Raw genomic sequence first — 15,549 nt, 5'->3', positions numbered from 1 at the left:
CTCAAATGGTCGAGAGTCCAAGAATTTAATTATACTTTTGATTTTAATGAAAATACAAGCGCATATGGCATGTGCTGTGCTGCTCTCTTAGGGCCTGGGCTTTCCGTCTCTCTCTTTTTGCCTTATTTTTATGGCATTTCACTTGGGAGAGTGCTGGCCATCGTTCTTCTGACTTTTGCCTCATTTAAGGTCGTTCGTTCTTTGCTTTTTCCAACAGGGCGAAAGTTCATTTCACTGAATGTCAACGCCATGGAGTTGTCGTCGTTCCGTCAGTGCGAAATTGCAGTTTAATTACACTTTTTAAACATTTTAACTTGTCTTTCGAAATTGTCATTGTAAAGGGAAATTGGGGGCGTATGTGTGTGTGTGTGTTGTGAGAGAGAGCATTAAATGAAATTAGTCTGGAACCAGGGCAAGGGGAAATGGAAAATGAATGGAAATGATTATATGCTTGGAAGCACAATGCGAATGCATGTAACGAACATTTTTTTAAAATGAACAAAAACAACCTTGGCATACAAAATATTTTATATCGTCCCCAAATCTATCAGAAAAAGTCGCTTTGGTTTGTGGATTACAAGTGCTGTTGTATTGTGTTGTACATTGTGATTATTAGTATTAGATTTGGAATGATCGAGATATCGATTAGTTGAACGATGCATTGGACGATGCCAATCATTTCGGACGCATATCCTCCAGGCACGGATGGAAGAATATCTGTGGCTTCAGTCTATGATCACAGTGCTCGTGTCCCATGGACCAGTCGTACCCCAAGGCATAGGCAAATAGCAGCCCATCACTGCTGATGGCACACTTTGTGATGGCCTTTGTGATGACCACGGCCAGCGGATATAACACATCGGCAGCGTAGCATAGCTCGGGCCGGTTAATGGGTTAACCACGGACTGGGGAGCCCGAGTATCCCAGAACTTGACTGTTTTGTCCCAGGAAGCAGTCATCAGGAGGGGCGTCTTGGGAGTCCATAGCCAGCGGCAGGCACGAACACCCGCTGTATGGCACTTCCGCTGAGAGACGTGATTGGCATCAAGGTTCCATTCAAACACACTGCCGGTGCAGTCGCTCGCGTAGATCCGATTGCCGTCACCATTCCAGCTGGCATCTAGGAGAGGAGCAGCCATCTTCTGTAGGCTCTTGGGCGTCGCGGTTTTGCTGCTGGAATCCACTTCCCAGACTTGGACGGTCTGGTCCCAACTGGCAGCGCACAGACCATTAAAGGGCGCCGTCTTCGGAGTGAACTCAAGTGCCGACACTGAATCACTGGGAGGTTCACAGACCGGAAAATCCGGAAAAGAATCCTAGCCGATCGTCGGTCTCCATTTTACGAATAATTTGTAAACGATTTGATTTGCTTTGTTGAAGTTCTAAACTCTTGATGGTTAACAAAATTACTAAAGATTTTTATCAAAACATAGCACTATGCAAAAGAAGTTTCAATCCACGAACCAAACGGACATTTTCCTATTGATTTAGGGCCCTATTTTTTTTAAATTGTTTTTATTTTTTTGTGGATTGGATGTGGGATTTTATGGGTATAATTAATTTATTTGAAAGAAATTTATTTACAATTCTTGAAAGCAAAGGATTGGTCAGAAGCGGATATTTCTTTTATATATTTTATTGTATTTTTTTCTTATAAATCAGAGAATAATTTGATATACTCCCATTTTTTCCCAAGATCTGTGGGCTTTTCCCTCAAGCAAGAAATTTATAAGACTGAATAATAAATGCAAATACCTTATCAAACCTTAAGAATAATTCCCATTGGGTTTGCTGCCATCTTCTATCGCTTTATATGCACATACAATCGTTCATCAAGTCCATGCAGATCCATCCCCCTACCCTTCCAGCATTTGTGCAACATTCTGACCGCACTTGGAGTCGTCACTTTAGTTGCATTTCCGGCTGCTGGGAGGAATCGTATGGTAGAGAGGCCCCTCTACCAGTCCCTGCTCTCTCCTCGAACCCCATAATGTCCTGTCCTGCATTTAATATGCAGCTCATGTTGTGGCAGAGCAGAGGCATAGCCGACCAACCGACCACCAGGCTTTTGCTGCCATGATGCATGCACAACATGCACTTGTAATCAAACATGTCCGTTGAGCGCGTCCGCCGCCATTTTGCAGCTCCAGTGGGAAAGAGGGATTTCCACAACTTCCCCCCCCCCACACCATTCTTGCTTATTTGCATACAACACTTTGACGCATTGTTCGCAAGTCGCAAAGACAGATGGCAGTCTCATGCTGTGCCCCAAGTGGTGGCTTGCTGCTACTGCTGTTGCTCCTTCTGCTGCTGTTCCTTGTTCTTCTTCATCTACTGGTGGTCCTACTGTTCCTGCTGCCTCTGCCCCACCACTTGAGCTCTAATTAAAAGCAAATTTAAGCATCCCACCAGTCCCCGCCATCACCTTCTGCCATATACATCACTACCCAAACGACCACAAGCCCCACAGACAGACAGACAGGCACACAAATTTGCCAAATGATTACGTTTACAAACGAAACTCCTTTCCACTCCTTCCCACGGAGAACAAAGAACTCCACTGGCTCGGTAGAAGGTAGAAGGATGGCGCTGTCGCTGGTAGAGAGCTGTGGCACTTTACAAATGAGTGTTAATTAATACGATTTTAAGTAGCAGACAATCGAACCAGAGATTCACTTTGGTTCCTGCTGACATCATTAACCCATTTTAGGCGCAAAACCAATTAGACTAAGGCCTCAAGATGTACAATTTTCATTGAAATTTGAGCCACAGACGGTCGGGACCACCGTCAATTAATTTTCCACTAAGACAAGGGATTTCGTTTGAGTGTCTGTGGAAAATCTATTAAACTTGAATTTCTAGTATTTATTTAATATAGAATTTTGTCTTAAATTCTTAGGAGATTTTCAATATTTTTTATAGTATAATCTGCCCCTGAAAAATCCCGCATAAATCACAAGCTTTCCCTGCGGAAACCGACGTCAACACATTTTCAAAGCCAGAAATGAAATGAAAAAAAAAGAAACTGAAATGCCGCACACCGCAGCTGGCGACGTTAAGTGAAAATCTTCTAAGAGCGCCCAAGTAATGCACATAAATAATAAATACAACGCGAAATTAACTTTCCGGTGACAGTCAGTCGCTCGCAACGCCACAACGTGCCATGCTGCCCCCCGTCTACTGCCCCCCCGAAAGTCCTCATCCTCTCATTCTGTTGCCTTCCGGTTTGGGGGACTAGACCAGAACGGTAGCGGTATGGTGTGTATAACGAATAAGAGATGCTCATTACGTTGGTTTAATGATTGAGATTCATAGAACTTAATTTTTGTCTTTTAAATTTTAGTTTCCGAAAACTTTTTATTGATTTAAGAGGGAAAAGAGATTGACGAAAAGTATAACAAAATTTGTATATTTATTATATTATATTATTTATTAATATTATATATTTATTTATTTTTTTTTGCAAACATTTTTTTAAATATTCTCTACTATTTCGACTGTAATTATGGTTTGATTTAGATGATTTTTGGTAGGTAGTCAGATAATATATAAATTTTAAGATAACTCAACTAAAAATCTCAACTAAAGAAATCATCATAGGTCTCCAAAATATAATTTAATATATTTCCAAGATTTCAAAAGATATTGTCTGGGATAGAAAAAGTCTCTTTCTGCTTCTTGCACATATCTAATAATGCCTAATATACACCTAGTGCGCACCGGCTATGGGGTGTCGAGAGAAAGGAAAAACCAACACCGAACTATTTACGAATGCAAAGCACATTGAAAGTTGAAAGCGTGCTGCGTTGGTTTTTGGGGTTTTGGTTACGGTTTTTGCTCTTAAGGTGCGAAAGCTAACCAACAAAAAATTCGAAATAAGGGTGAGAAATAGCGAGAAACTGTCAACGCGCAAAGGAAGGCGTTCAGTTGACAGAGGTAGGCGTGGCATAAAATCTCAGACATGGCAGCCATAAAAATTCATAAATTTTGATCGCTCCCTCCCGCAGGGGCTGTAAAGGAGGGGTGCCCAGGATATGGTATTATGAATTATGCAGAAAGAATAGCATACTTTTCCGGGCAGCCTCTGCCTCCCTCTGTTTGAAGGTCAATAAAATTCTACAGGAGCTGCTTTAAGACACGGACTGGTGCGTGCATATTTGACAATTTTATTAGATTAAATTTCATATAAATGTGTTGATAATGGCAGCTAGACAATGTCTAGACTGAGCAAACAGAGATACACACAGCAGTGCCGAGGAGACATTGACATTTGATATGACAGAGAGAGGGAGAGTGAGTGAGCGAGAGAGTGAGTGAAAGGTGAGTGAGAGAGTGCAAGGCATGGCTTCTGTCACAAATGCCACAAAATCCACACCCAAGCAACAATGCAAAATTAATAGCTGTTGCATTCCCAAAGTGAGAGACAGAGCTCTCTCTCTCTCTCTCCAAAAGTTTTGTCTCTGGCATTCCACAAATGTCAGCGACTGTCTCTCCCGATATCATCATCATTTAGACTGCGAAAGTCAAGGGCAAAAGTTTTCTGCAGCTTTCGCTGACGTAGGTGTGATTTATGCGAAAGAAATCATATTTGAATTTGAATTTTTACTACTTCAAGTGCACTTTCCTTCCTGTCGCTGCTGCTGCTGCTCTTTGGCTAAACTATAGATAAATCCTTTAAGCTGTTGTCCGGCAGAGAAATATTGTTGCAGGAAATTGCCTGTATAGGGTTTCACTTTTTTTTTCTTTGAGAAATTTGTCTACAGTCAAAGGGTGATTCTGAAAGATGGCATTGTACTTCGAATAGAAGTTAAAAAAAAATTAGATTACAAAAATTTAAAATAAAATTAAAAATAAGGTTAAAAAATAATAAAAAACAAAATTAGAATTAAATAAGAGAACAAATAATAATAACAAAAAAATTATTAGAACACAAAATACGCGAAAAATTAAAAAATTCGGTATTTAAAAACAAAATATTTTATTAATGTTAGATCTTTAAACAAATAATCTGTTTGCGATTGCATAGCTCTAAGAATGTCCTCTGCATGGAATTATTTTCACTGTCTTCTCAAGGATCTTTTTTCCCACATTTCAGTTCGAACTACACGTTTCACCCTGTATTATGTATTTTCTATAAGAAACATTCAAAGCGACATTTGCATTTTATTGTTGAATGCCGGGCATTACAATGCCAACTTTCTGCTCTTTGCCTGCAATTTCCTTGGCATGTCCTCCCTCCAACCATTTTCCTACCATTTTCTTCCACTTTCCTTCTTTCGTTGGACCCGGAGAGTGTGTCTGCATGAAATAAGAGTTAATCTTGCGTCCACTGGGAAAAACACACTCCTCCCACACACACAGAAAGAGAGAGAAGACCCGAGACAGACAGGAGACGCATAGACAGAGTTTGCTCGTAACAGATGTCCTTGATTTTTCATTTAGGAAGGAAAATATATTTCAAAAGCAGAGATTTTGGCTGCAATTTTCCCATCTCTCTCGCTGGCTTTTGTGCGACATCAAAGTGCAACTTTATTCGAATAAATCCCCAAAGCGGGGTAAGCCGATAAAGCAGCGAGAAGTACGAATAGAAGTAGTCGCTGCCCCACAAAGTATGCAATAACATTGTAACAATCGAATTGTCAACGTGGGGGGCAGAACCGGAAGGTGGAATCTCCCACCAGGATTTTAATAATATTTTAATAATAAAATCAGCCGCCGCCGTTGCCATTTGCGGCGGGTGGTTTTATTTTTTCCTATTACAATATTATATATTTTTTTTTGCTTTTGATCTTACCTTTTTGACGGGGCTTCAACCCTCACCCTCACTGTAGCCTCAAGACGTTTTGATGGATGGATGGATGGCTGACTGGATGTCACGGGTAGCATGATGTACGTATGTATTTATGCTGTATTTATGTATGAGGAGTAAAGTGGGTTTAGTCGCAGCTTACATATCATGAATCATATGTTGTTTTGCTCTTCCAAAGAAGGGTCTTGTGCTTGTAGTAGTTTTTTGGACAGAAGGAAATACATTGTTTGTGGGAAAGTTATTTAGAAGAATTTGTTTAAATTTTAAACGTAATTTTTGACTCTGTTCCTTAAAGCTTTTTCAACCAAAAAATCTCTTTTAGGTGCTATTGGAATATTTTATCATAAAATATACAGATTGAACAACAATAGAATAGAATCCAGAGATACTGAAGATTCCGGAACATCTTAGTGGTTAAAATGTTTAAACTAAACCAAATCTCTGGAGATTTATAGAATACTCAAAATTGTCTGGCATTTCATATTTTAGTGCATTTTTATATGATTTTCTGTGTTATTCCAAGCATTCAATGTAGCTTTCCGTCTACTGCACAGTGCCTTCCATTTCTAGAGCATTTATCTGTCAACTATCCCAAAAGATTGTCTGCATAATTATGCCAGACGAAAACATGAGTCTTCGCTGGTGCGCTCTCGCCCCTGGTGTCGTGTGGCTTATTAAATCCATGTGGCTCTCTCCATGTGTATTTTCAGCTTCAGTGGAGCACAATAATTGGGACATGTTGTCAGGTAAGTAGCACCAGCAGGACAACTGCCACAAGGATACAGGACCAAGGCAGAGGTCAGATGTGCCACTGTTCCAGAGATTCCCCTTGGCTTGTTAGTCGTCTGCTCAGCCACTGACTGATTGACAGACTCGGGTCAATTGCTGGGAGTCTCGTTCTCGTTAGCCTTCTTCTCCCTGACAATCAACATTTGCCAAAGCTATTGATTTTACTCGTATTTGCTCGAATATTCCCCCGAGGTTATAAATATTTACTGTGCTGCTACATGTTTTCGCTTTTCTCTACTTTTTTAATGAAATTTTTAATTAAAAAGTTTCTTTATGATTTGGACATAAAAAAGCAATAAGTCTTGAAAATTCTGACAGACAAAAAATTGTGGTATTTATACTCTATTTCGGTTTGGTAATTAGGTACCATCTTACCCATTTTTACTACACTTTGAAATCAAATAGCTGCCAGAAAAGGGCTTATAGATAATGTAGGGATTACTGTACTACAGGAAAAAGTTTTTATGGCATCCCAAAAGGCAGGGAAAATCTGTCGCTGTCGCTTAACATCTAGATCATGGATGCAGCCACACATGCACATGGGCCCTGCAAAACCCCATCAGACAGGCCACACGAAGTTTGAGAGGGACGCCACGAAGCTTATTTGCATTTTTAATTAACTAACAAGTGCTTACAATTAAGGCGGACCGGGCCCAAAGTGCTGGGCAGAAGCAATATTTCCATAATAGCCAGTAGCCGCCAGTGGATGAGGACGGGGGGTGGACTCTGACATGGCTGTAAATCAATTAGGCGGAAAACACGACAAGTATTTGGCATAAATAAAGCACTCGAGACGATGTCATGTGTCGTATAATTTGCATGCTTCATATTTTAATTACTTAACTTTTTGGCGTGAGTCCTGAAGAGACACAGTACCACCGGTACCCGTCCATGTCCGTGGGCGGGACTCCTGTCAAAAGTTGTGAATGATAATGTTGCATGTGTTGGTGCCACCGCTGGCCCTGTCAAACTGTGTCAAGACGATGTCAGGAACAAAATACTTTGTGCGCCACGAAAACTGAAGGGAAAAGTCAGTCTGCCATGACATTTATTGGCCCAAAAGCCCTGCCCTGCCCTACCTCCTGGTTGCACTGTCAGCCTCCTGCCACATGCAGCACCATTTGACGGTTTGTGCGCTGGCAGGGTAAATATTGTACCAACTCAAAAAACTAACACCTGGATGTCTCCTAGACCCATGGAACTGCCTTCCTTCGTTCTTTCGTTCCATCCATTGTGTTGGCATTGAGTCAATTTGGCCGCTTGACATAAATCAAATGTGATAATATTTTTATACAATATTTTCTCCGCTCCTGAAATGCTATGGAATTCTTGATTTCTTCTCACGCTCGACTGCCATTTCGTGTGCCAGTAATTTGGTAATCTTTCCACCACACACGCCCCCACACACACAGATTGACTTTGAATTTCAATAGGTTTCGCATCGATGGTGGGACATATAATTTAATTTTGGTGGATTTTTGGTGCCTTAACGATAGTGGCAGACTGTTACGCATGGATACACTGAGAGAAAATATCAAGAAAATAAATAAATAATAAATAAAAATTGAAATCTTGAGGTTACTTCTACAAATTGAAGATTGAATTCTACATGAAGAACACAAATTAAAGTCCCTTCTTGACATATCTATGGATCCGTAATGATCTAAAATGCCTTAAAAATGGTTCAAACGTTTAATCTGTGTGAACCCTAAGATTAATGAAGAAAATCAGGAAATACCTGTGAAAGATATTTTTTAAATATTCCACTATTGATAAATATATATTAAATACATTTTTTATACCTTGTTTTTTTCGATATCTTTTACATAAATTGAAAAAAATAAAAGTTTTAATTTTAATATTAAAAATCACAAATTTAATCTTACTTTATAATTGCTATTCTAGAAATAAGAACTCTTCGATTACTATTATTTTTTTTCATTTGAGTGCATATTTGTATTCTAGATATAATGAAGTTTTTTATGCGCTCATAGTACATAGAACAAAAAAATATATCCAAGCAATATATACATATGTATGTATCACCATATACATATTATACCAAATCAATGCTCACAAAATAGATTTCAAATATATCAAATCTTACGACAGGATTCAGTAATCTAAATAAGCGATTTTTTACTATGCTTCATTCTGTTATTTTTTTCTTGATGCAGAATATATTATTTATTCCTTAGTTAGATGAATTTAAAGTTTGAGTCATACAATTTTTTCTCCCATTTCACATTACCTCTATAAAAACCTACCCCCCAATCAGGTGTATTTCTGTCTCCAAGCGATTTCCACGCCGCCTTTGGCTGCAGTAATAATCATAATAATGGCGTCGCGCCATTGAAATGATAAATGATTGCCGGCTGCGTGAACGCACACACACCGGGATGAAAAAGCTCTGAAAATGCGGTGAAAATACGTGTAAATAAATAAAATTATGCATACGCACTGTTGTGATTAAATGGGGAAAAGGCTCGGCTTCAGCTCCCGAGGGTGCGCCAAAAGTCCTGGACCTACGACAACAAACAAAACTTTGGGTTTAATTGCAATGAACCCGACTTTGTGGCTGGAGGAGAACCTACCCAAAAGTCGAGGGAATGTCTCAATAAACTGAAGACTGATGGAGAAAGCCGCTTGGGGAGCACGACTTAACCTCAATTTTGATTAACAATGTCGTCTGGCAATGAAGCTGTCAACAGTGCGGCCAGGAGACCCAGAACCTCAGAGCAGGAGGCAGGAGCCACAGAACCCAACGCCAGACAGTTCCCCCACCTCTCTGGGGAGGTTCTTCGTTCTGTGGGTTGAATGGAAGGGATGGATGGATTGTTGGTTGGCTGGGAAGGGATGCCAATGGTTCTGGGCAAATTGCAAGCCTGAAAAATGAGGACAATTTGTTTGTTGACTTGTTGGCAGCTGGTTCTGCCCCACCACAACACTTGCCACTTGCCATTTGCCACTCTTGCCTCTTGCCACTTGCCACTTGCCAATGATTTCCTGAACAAATACACATTTTATTCGTGAGCATTATTCATTTGCTAATAACATGCTTATGGGCGAATGTCAGGCGTTGCCAACTGTGTAGATTGCCGGCCTTCTGTTTCAGCGTTTTCCGTTGACTCTCCTCCGTCTTTAGCTGCATTATATACTGCTCCATCAGCTGGCTGGGCATGGTCTGGCGGAAATTAAGTGTGGGCGTGGCAGTCGAGTCGATGGCAGTGGCCATTTGTCGATGGGAACGCCAGCGTTGACGCAGTCCTTGGATGCCATAGGCGGGTATTTCGATGCAGAGAAAGTAGGCCAACTCCATGCCGCTGATTAAAGAGCAGCCCAGAAAGAGACCAGCAATGCCGCCAAAACTAACTGAAAGAATGGGGGATATTAGAGGGAACCTCCACTGTTTCTCTTCTCTGTTTCTTTACCCATCAGATCCACCCAACCAAAGACAAGGCTTGTGCGATACACCATTATGGTCTCGAAGCGGTAATGCACATCCAAATCCACATAGGAGAAATTCCCATAGACATCTGGCGGCAGAAAGGCGGGCCGGACATCGCTGATGTAGTTGAGGGAGTAACAATTCCGAAAGCATTTACAGACCATGCCCTCGAAATTGTTGCGCACAAAGCCCTCCTCCCCGGGCTGATGTGAGTACCGAAGTAGGTCTAAGGATGGATGCAGTACAGTACCCTGGGATTAGAAGAAGTGGCCGGCCTGGTGGCTGTCAGGCTGTCTACGAACCATTGTGCTCTGCCAGGCAGAGTAAATCCTGTGAACGGCACGACCGGTATTGGCCTGGACACACGGAGCACGAGGCAGGAAAGCATGAAGTTTTTAAGGTTTTTGTCTGCGGTTGAGCGAAACGTGCTTACCCGGTGGAAAGAGCAGGTCCATTGTGCAATTGCAGTAGCGCACTAAGTACTCCTGATGGCACTCCGATTGGCAATTCTCAATCATGTAAACGTAGCCCAGCAGCGACTTGAAATCCTGGCTCGTATGCTCGTCCTTTTTGCCAAGAGTTTAAACTTAAAACCTTTAAGCACTTGCATCCTGGAGGCAATACTCACATCGAACACGCACTGTCGCTGATCGGAACGCACTCCCCTCGTATCATTATCATAGAAATAAATGATGGGTTCAATCTCCAATGTGGTCTTCGTATTCGCGGGTATATAAAAGGGATCCCTGTGCCAGACGAAAGGCTCTGTGACCATCACGTCGATGCCCTTTTCGTTCTTCCGTCCCGGCCAGTCTTTATCCGCCAGCAGGAGCACACGCACGGATAGGGCGCTCATGGGACCGGCGGAACCTGTGCGCCAGGGCCACATGGGATCCAGCAATTGCATGCGTCTGCCTTCGACGGTCTCCAGGGAGTTGAAGGCCCAGCAGAGGCCGTTCTTGCTGCGACGCTTCGAGAAGATCTCACAGCAATTGTGGGCATAGTGCCGCCACAGACAGTCGGCCAGGAGCTCATCACAGCGCCAGCTCATAAAATCCACCACCAAACTGAAGTTTACGTGACTTAGGAGCTCTGTGGGCTGATTCCGCAGTCGCTCGAAGGACTGAAAGTGCCCGAAACTAATGTCATCGTAGGTGCTAACAATCCGTTCGAAGAGGTTTAGCTGGTTAGAATCCGTAACATTCGGCAGGAACCTGCTCTTCGCCTCGCCCAAACGATCCCAATTGAGGCGATTCCGATTGCAGATTGTGATCACCGGAAAGGGTATGCGATACACCGGATATCGGGTGCTGTCTACCACCGTCTGGAAGTGTCCCTCGTTGTAGCGCTTCGAGAGTATCAGGCAGACATAGACGGCGCCCAGAAAAGCGCTCAGAAAGGTGCACAGCCACACGAATCTTTCCCAGCGACTGGCCCGGGCTCCGAGCAGCCTGTCCAAGCCATGAATCGTGGTTCGCTTGCCAAATCTTAGAGCCAACTGCCAGGCAGATTGTGCTATCTGCTGGGCATAGCGACGGGCGAGCGATTCCTGTGGCCTCGGAGGCGGAAAGTACACCAGCGTCATGTTGGATTTGAATCAACTAACTTCAACCAAAGTGACGGATAGCTCTTTTATAGCGCTTTTGGCCCATATGCGTGATGGCGGTTCGTTGGTAATTAGATGCCGTTTAACGCCTTGTCATGTCCTAGTGTTAGACTAGAGTTTCTGACGTGTTTGGCTCCTATTAACCCACGAGTCTGGCACTGCCGCACTGTCGCCAAAGGTCACGCCAATCGATGGCATATCCCCCCAGAGATTCGATTCAACCTGATTTGCATCCCACCCGGAATCCCAGACGGTGTACGAGTACATGTGTCAAGCTAATTGGCATCGGAATGAATTCAATTGAATGCAATCAATCGCAAATGATTTGCACACAACGATTAGAAAGCACTCACAATGGAGCAGCCAGAAAGGAAGTTTATGTACTTTCATGCGGAGGTTTGAATACCCTCTCAATGCTTATAGCATGTGATTTACCTTCGAAATAGCTGGTTATTGCATTCTAAATGGGTTTATCTACTCCACTTCCATAAACTCTAAACAGTTTAGTATCGATAACTGTTTTTATGTCGATTATAAAAAGTTTCGAGTACTAAGAAATTGCGAGAGCTACGAGAGTTATCTGAGAGCTACAAAATGGCGGATCTATCGCATTTGAACCGAGTCTACCGATGCCAAATATCTAAATCTATCGAGTTATGTCTCGACTACTGATATCTCGGTAATTCTTTACCTATAACCTAGTTCGTTACAAAAATAAAACTTAGCTATGGGCAAACCCATCAGCCCATGAACTTTAACCGAAATATACCCTTAATAACCAGAAGCCACCCAAAAAGTTCTATAAAAGGCTGCACTCTGTGGTTCAGGGACTACTAAAAGTTCAAAATGTACGCCAGTAAAGTGGGAAAAATCAAGAGTCGACTGCCTGTGGTGGCATGGCGTGAGTGTCAGGATGTAACGGAAGGATCAAAGGGCAGGAAAGCAGAAGCCTCAACAGCCTGGATGCAGTTACTCGAAGGCTATATATCCCGATCGCATATACACGGTTTATATGTGCTATTTTTACCAACCATGCGACGACGCATGCGGTGAGTAGAAGGAAGATCTATCAGCTAAAATTTAGCCAAGTATTTCCTTTTAGAGTTCTCTGGTCTTTGGCCTTGATCTGTGCTTGTTCTGTGCTGATTTACGTGAGCTATCTGTTGGCGAAGCGCTATCACAACAAGCACTTTCAGACGACTATAGCCAACTCACATGCCCCCATGCATCAGATTGCCTTTCCAGTGGTCATAATATGCAACAAGAATCGCTTGAATTGGTCCCGATTGGCAGAGGTTCGGAGCCGATACAACATTACCCCATCCCAGGAGCCCCTGTTCGAGCGTATACTAACTGCCTACGATGGTTTGAGTTTCCACCAATTTAAAGTCTTTGAATCTCTGGAGAATCAGCCGCTGCAGGCTCTCAATCATTTGAATTTCACTCAGATTGTCAGCGAAATGTCCTGGCGATGTGATGAGATCCTCAGCGATTGTAGCTGGAGTACGGCAGCTCGGAATTGCTGTCATCTTTTCCGGCCACGTCGTCTGCCTTTGGGATACTGTCTGGCGTTCAATGAGCTTGAACAGCGACGTAATGGTGCCTCTGGCATTGGTACAGGATTGCTGTTACGGCTCCTGCTCAATGCCGACCAGCATGCACCAGGGAATCTGGAGTCCAAAGGATTTATTGTGCGCTAAACCCTTCCCGAAAAGAGAGTAGATCCTTAATCGTTTATTCCACAGCTGAACATAGTGGAGTCCTCAGTGTGGTTCGGCTATCCCATCGAAGTGATGCCCCACACACGGACCAATGTGGCGATTACAGCCGTCTATCACTACTTCGATGAGAGTACCCTGAGCCTGCCCTCTAGTCGGCGCCTCTGTGTGATGGACTACGAGCAGGGGAGCGAGCACTTCCACACGCTGATGGGGCAGAAGTACATGCTGGAGAACTGCCAGGCCGAGTGCCAGCAGAGGTACCTGCTCCGCTACTGCAACTGCACCTTGGATCTGTTCTATCCGCCCTCGAATTACACCGCCTGTCAGGCAATAGATCTACCCTGCCTGGCAGCCCACCAGCACCTGCTGCAGAACTTTGAGCAGTCCGGGGAGCATCCCTATGTCCATAGAGAGGATGCGGGTCTCATGTGCGACTGTCTGCACAACTGCAAGTCGCTGACCCTCGTGACGGAGCTGCGAAAGAGCGTCCTGCAGCCCTGGCTGCAGCCCAATGCATCGCTGACCAATGGCATGTGGCTGAATGTGTTCTTTAAAAAACCCTCGATGTTGATCTACAAAACCAAACTTATCTACACCTGGGTAGATTTGTTGGGTATGTTAAGATTATCAGATCCTACCAGCATCTTATGCTAAGCTATCTTTTGTATAACAGTTTCCTTTGGTGGCATTTGCCAGCTGTGTCTTGGCTGTTCGATGATCAGTCTCCTCGAGTTTCTATTCTTTGGACTGCTCAAAGTGCCACGCTTTTATTGGCAGAGGATGAGGCAAATAAAAAATAAATAAATGTACTTTTGAACTAATGATTCGTTAAAGATATCGAAAACTATCTTTTATGAGAAGAGATTAACAGAAAGAAGTTTAGCGTTAGCATTTAAGACTGCTTTCTGTGAAGCAAGTCCCTTTTATATAAATCTTCTCACATAATTTCAGAATGAATTTCTATAAATCCTATCAATGCTATCGGAATATTTCGGGGTTCTAGCTCGGAGCTTGTCGATGTATGAAGATTACAAGTGAAACGTTTCAAAGAAAGCTTTGACCTTATCAAAGGTGTGTTGTCTTGGAAAAACTTTAATTTAAAAGCCAAAAATCGTAAGCTTTATTCGCGCATGCGCTTTCAAAAGACATTGAAAATAGAATTTATAGACTATACTATTTTTGTAGCACTTCTAGAAAATGAAATATAAAATATAATACATAGAATATGCACAATCTTTGCATCGCAGGAAACTTGAAAGGGATCTAGGGGCCCTACCTGTACAGTAAATATACCATGGGCACTGGGACCACTTCAACATCTGCTAATCCTGTCGTCTTGCAGAGGAAAAACCCTAGCAACCCGTAGATCCCCATTGATAGATAACTATTTCTTATCTTGATTTGACGTGATTATTCGTAGTGCCGAATTAGCGCGTATATAATTTTTTCTTTTTTTTTTATCACACCTACTTCGGAACATTCAAATTGCCTAAATTTGAGCTATTCAATAAAAGCTTAGACTTATCTTATCTTATCAATTAAATTATTCAAAATCAACGCGATTTTATCATGCTACACTGTGCTGCACTGCTCTTGTTCTTTACTCGAGACTAAACATATGCTGTTTAATCTTAGGAATTTAGAAGAGAATATCCTCAAATTTATTTTTATAGATTAAATTTGAAGATTGGCTTGAAGGTACATGGATATCGGGCCACATTTTCATTTTTATAATGTTTTATAAGAATATTTGTTCAATCCAGATTACAAATAATCCATTGAGTAGATTACAAGTAACAATTTTAATATGAAGATGTTATTTCTATGGTTTTAAACCAGGGAAAGCTTTTATTCAAATTCTGAAAAGCTTGCGCCAAACATTTCGCGAAAGTTTGGTATTTTTGCTCGGAGCATGCGCTTTCAAAAGTCATTGGAAAAAAAACCATTTTGAACATAGAACTTTTAAAACATAGAACTTGTAGCATATAAGAAGATATAATATGAAATGTAGAACTATCAGGACATAGACTGATATAATAGAACATAGAACATGGTAGTACTAAAATATAGAACGGGGGCACTAAGATAGGATCCAAAACGTGGAACACCGAAGATGGACACATCCAAGAGACAAGTTAAGCTACTCCTCTCGAGAGGGCGCTTTTATAGAGCAGCT

General features: G+C 42.2%; 4 protein-coding genes across 4 annotated transcripts in view; 2 read left to right on the top strand and 2 right to left on the bottom strand.

Moving 5' to 3' along the window:
- slam (slow as molasses) overlaps window positions 1–15,549 on the top strand; it is a 67,123-nt gene that overhangs the window by 30,173 nt on the left and 21,401 nt on the right. The gene's annotated exons all lie outside the window — the stretch shown is intronic.
- Window positions 676–2,137, bottom strand: LOC6902416 (mRNA export factor-like). The gene is made up of 3 exons (XM_033379806.1): window positions 2,111–2,137; window positions 936–1,316; window positions 676–876 (listed from the first exon to the last, which is right to left on the bottom strand). Exons 1-3 carry the CDS (start codon window positions 2,135–2,137, stop codon window positions 676–678), a joined length of 609 nt encoding a protein of 202 aa, XP_033235697.1.
- On the bottom strand, window positions 9,639–11,631 carry ppk7 (pickpocket 7). Its single transcript, XM_001355827.4, has 5 exons — window positions 10,675–11,631; window positions 10,480–10,612; window positions 10,349–10,402; window positions 10,030–10,272; window positions 9,639–9,970 (listed from the first exon to the last, which is right to left on the bottom strand). Exons 1-5 carry the CDS (start codon window positions 11,629–11,631, stop codon window positions 9,639–9,641), a joined length of 1,719 nt encoding a protein of 572 aa, XP_001355863.2.
- Window positions 12,499–14,177, top strand: ppk14 (pickpocket 14). Its single transcript, XM_001355826.4, has 4 exons — window positions 12,499–12,701; window positions 12,755–13,343; window positions 13,398–13,986; window positions 14,047–14,177. The coding sequence occupies exons 1-4, from the start codon at window positions 12,499–12,501 to the stop codon at window positions 14,175–14,177; spliced, it is 1,512 nt and encodes a 503-aa protein (XP_001355862.4).

The sequence above is a fragment of the Drosophila pseudoobscura genome, chromosome 4 (genome assembly GCF_009870125.1).
Source record: "Drosophila pseudoobscura strain MV-25-SWS-2005 chromosome 4, UCI_Dpse_MV25, whole genome shotgun sequence".
NCBI classification, from domain to species: domain Eukaryota; kingdom Metazoa; phylum Arthropoda; class Insecta; order Diptera; family Drosophilidae; genus Drosophila; species Drosophila pseudoobscura.
The sequence above is the reverse complement of the archived record's forward strand: the minus strand, read 5'-3'. Positions and strand labels throughout refer to the sequence as shown.

Coding starts and splice junctions, on each gene's coding strand:
- ppk7 (XM_001355827.4), bottom strand. CDS start 11,631: ATGACGCTGGTGTACTTTCCGCCTCCGAGGCCACAGGAATCGCTCGCC. Junction 10,273..10,348: donor CTGCCTGGCAGAGCACAATG/GTTCGTAGACAG, acceptor ATCCATCCTTAG/ACCTACTTCGGTACTCACAT. Junction 9,971..10,029: donor TGGTTGGGTGGATCTGATGG/GTAAAGAAACAG, acceptor CCATTCTTTCAG/TTAGTTTTGGCGGCATTGCT.
- ppk14 (XM_001355826.4), top strand. CDS start 12,499: ATGTACGCCAGTAAAGTGGGAAAAATCAAGAGTCGACTGCCTGTGGTG. Junction 12,702..12,754: donor ACCATGCGACGACGCATGCG/GTGAGTAGAAGG, acceptor ATTTCCTTTTAG/AGTTCTCTGGTCTTTGGCCT. Junction 13,987..14,046: donor CACCTGGGTAGATTTGTTGG/GTATGTTAAGAT, acceptor TTTGTATAACAG/TTTCCTTTGGTGGCATTTGC.
- LOC6902416 (XM_033379806.1), bottom strand. CDS start 2,137: ATGGCGGCGGACGCGCTCAACGGACAT. Junction 1,317..2,110: donor CGGACGCGCTCAACGGACAT/GTTTGATTACAA, acceptor ACGATCGGCTAG/GATTCTTTTCCGGATTTTCC. Junction 877..935: donor CTGCTTCCTGGGACAAAACA/GTCAAGTTCTGG, acceptor AACCGGCCCGAG/CTATGCTACGCTGCCGATGT.